Raw genomic sequence first — 1,673 nt, forward strand, 5'->3', positions numbered from 1 at the left:
CGTGCTCTCCTTCCTGAAGCGCTTCATCGGACCGGAAAAGGTCAAAAAGTCAGAGAAACCCGGCTTCCTCGAGGGTTTCGGCCGCCTCGTCAAAAGTGTCGAGGATCTCCTTAGCCACCGGCCCAAGACCTACAGCGTCGTCACCGAAATACCCATTTCCGGTGGGGAACCGGGAAAAGACGAAGAGCGACCGGAAACGCGCAGAGTCACCCGGGAAACGGCTGGACTCCGACCGGAAACGCGCAGAGTCCACCCGGGAAACGGATGGACTCCGACCGGAAACGGATGTGGTTCAATCGGAAATGGACGGCGTTCGACCGGAAACGGATGTAGTTCAACCGGAAATGGACGGAGTTCGACCGGAAACGGATGTAGTTCGACCGGAAATGGACGGAGTTCGACCGGAAACGGATGTAGTTCGACCGGAAACGGACGGAGTTCGACCGGAAACGAGCGAGAAGCGATCGGAGGGTCGCGGCAAGATGACGGACATGATGTTCAGCCCGTACATGCTGATCCCGCAGCTGATCATGCTCGGGTTCTCGCCGATCGTGCTGGCGAACCTGAAGATGTTCGTGATGCAGACCCTGATGATGAACCAGATGGCGTTCTCGGCGGCCCTGTGGATGACCATCCGGAACATGGTCTTCGGACCGAGCCCCGAGCCGCCGGTCAAGTACTACAATTTCGGCTACGAGAAGCCTCACCACGCCCACCCACACACGCACCACAGTCATCGGAGGCGGAGTGTGCCCGGTCGGAGACGGATCGACAAGTGACCTTGAGGAATATGTCAAGGTCATCTGAACTACATTTTGCAATTTGGAACCATAAATTCTAGCCCGGTTTAAAAACAACGTATGTGCCATTAGTTTCCCTATGCACATAAGTGTTTATTCAGATGAGCCAGAATTTATAGTTCCAAATTGCAAAATGCAGTCCATCTGGTTAACGTAATCCGGAAATGACCTTGAGAAATATGTCAAGGTCACCAACTTAATGTAAGGAATATGTCAAGGTCACCGAGGTTAGTGTAATCCGGAAATGACCTTGAGGAATATGTCGAGGTCACCAAGTGAATGTAAACTGGGAATGAAGGGCTTGCAGGATAAGGCGCACAAGTGGAGTTCCTGAAAAAATTGAGATATTAATGATTTCAGGTAAAAGCTAGTTTCAATGCATATCCTGTGAAAAATTTGCTCCAAAATTCCAGTTTTCAAGCATCAAAAAGTCAGCTTGAACTTTCTTTCCGTCCTAAGGATTCATGGAATTTCGAAACTTCAAACACGAATTTCTGGAGGTAGGAAAAACTGCATTTATGCGCCTTGTCCTCCAAGCCCCTCAAATGACGCTATATCAGACCATTTCCGTCATGCCAACATTAAAATACCCATTGAATGTTGGTAGGTTGGTCGTTACGTCCTTTCCAGTCTATAGTAATTATTAGACCATTTCTGTCAACATTAAATTCCCCGTTGAATGTTGGACGAAATTTTTGGACGGAAAGTGCTCTTAATTTTCTAATGCTGCGTGTTAACAAGACTTGGACGAAAATTTTAGCAGGTCGGTGTATAACTTTAAACTCTCGTCAGTTAAGGAATATATCCAGCAAAGTAGAATGTTGAGAATCCTAGATTCCAAAACTGGTTTCTAAAAATTACGAGAATTGTTTT

At 47.7% G+C, this 1,673-nt stretch overlaps 1 protein-coding gene across 1 annotated transcript; it reads left to right on the forward strand.

Annotated features, from left to right (window-relative positions):
• Positions 1 to 302: 302 nt before the first annotated feature.
• Positions 303 to 932, forward strand: LOC109032057 (uncharacterized). Its single transcript, XM_072304429.1, has one exon. It carries the CDS (start codon positions 303 to 305, stop codon positions 777 to 779), a length of 477 nt encoding a protein of 158 aa, XP_072160530.1. The 3' UTR covers positions 780 to 932.
• Positions 933 to 1,673: the final 741 nt, after the last annotated feature.

The sequence above is a fragment of the Bemisia tabaci genome, chromosome 9 (genome assembly GCF_918797505.1).
Source record: "Bemisia tabaci chromosome 9, PGI_BMITA_v3".
NCBI classification, from domain to species: Eukaryota; Metazoa; Arthropoda; class Insecta; order Hemiptera; family Aleyrodidae; genus Bemisia; species Bemisia tabaci.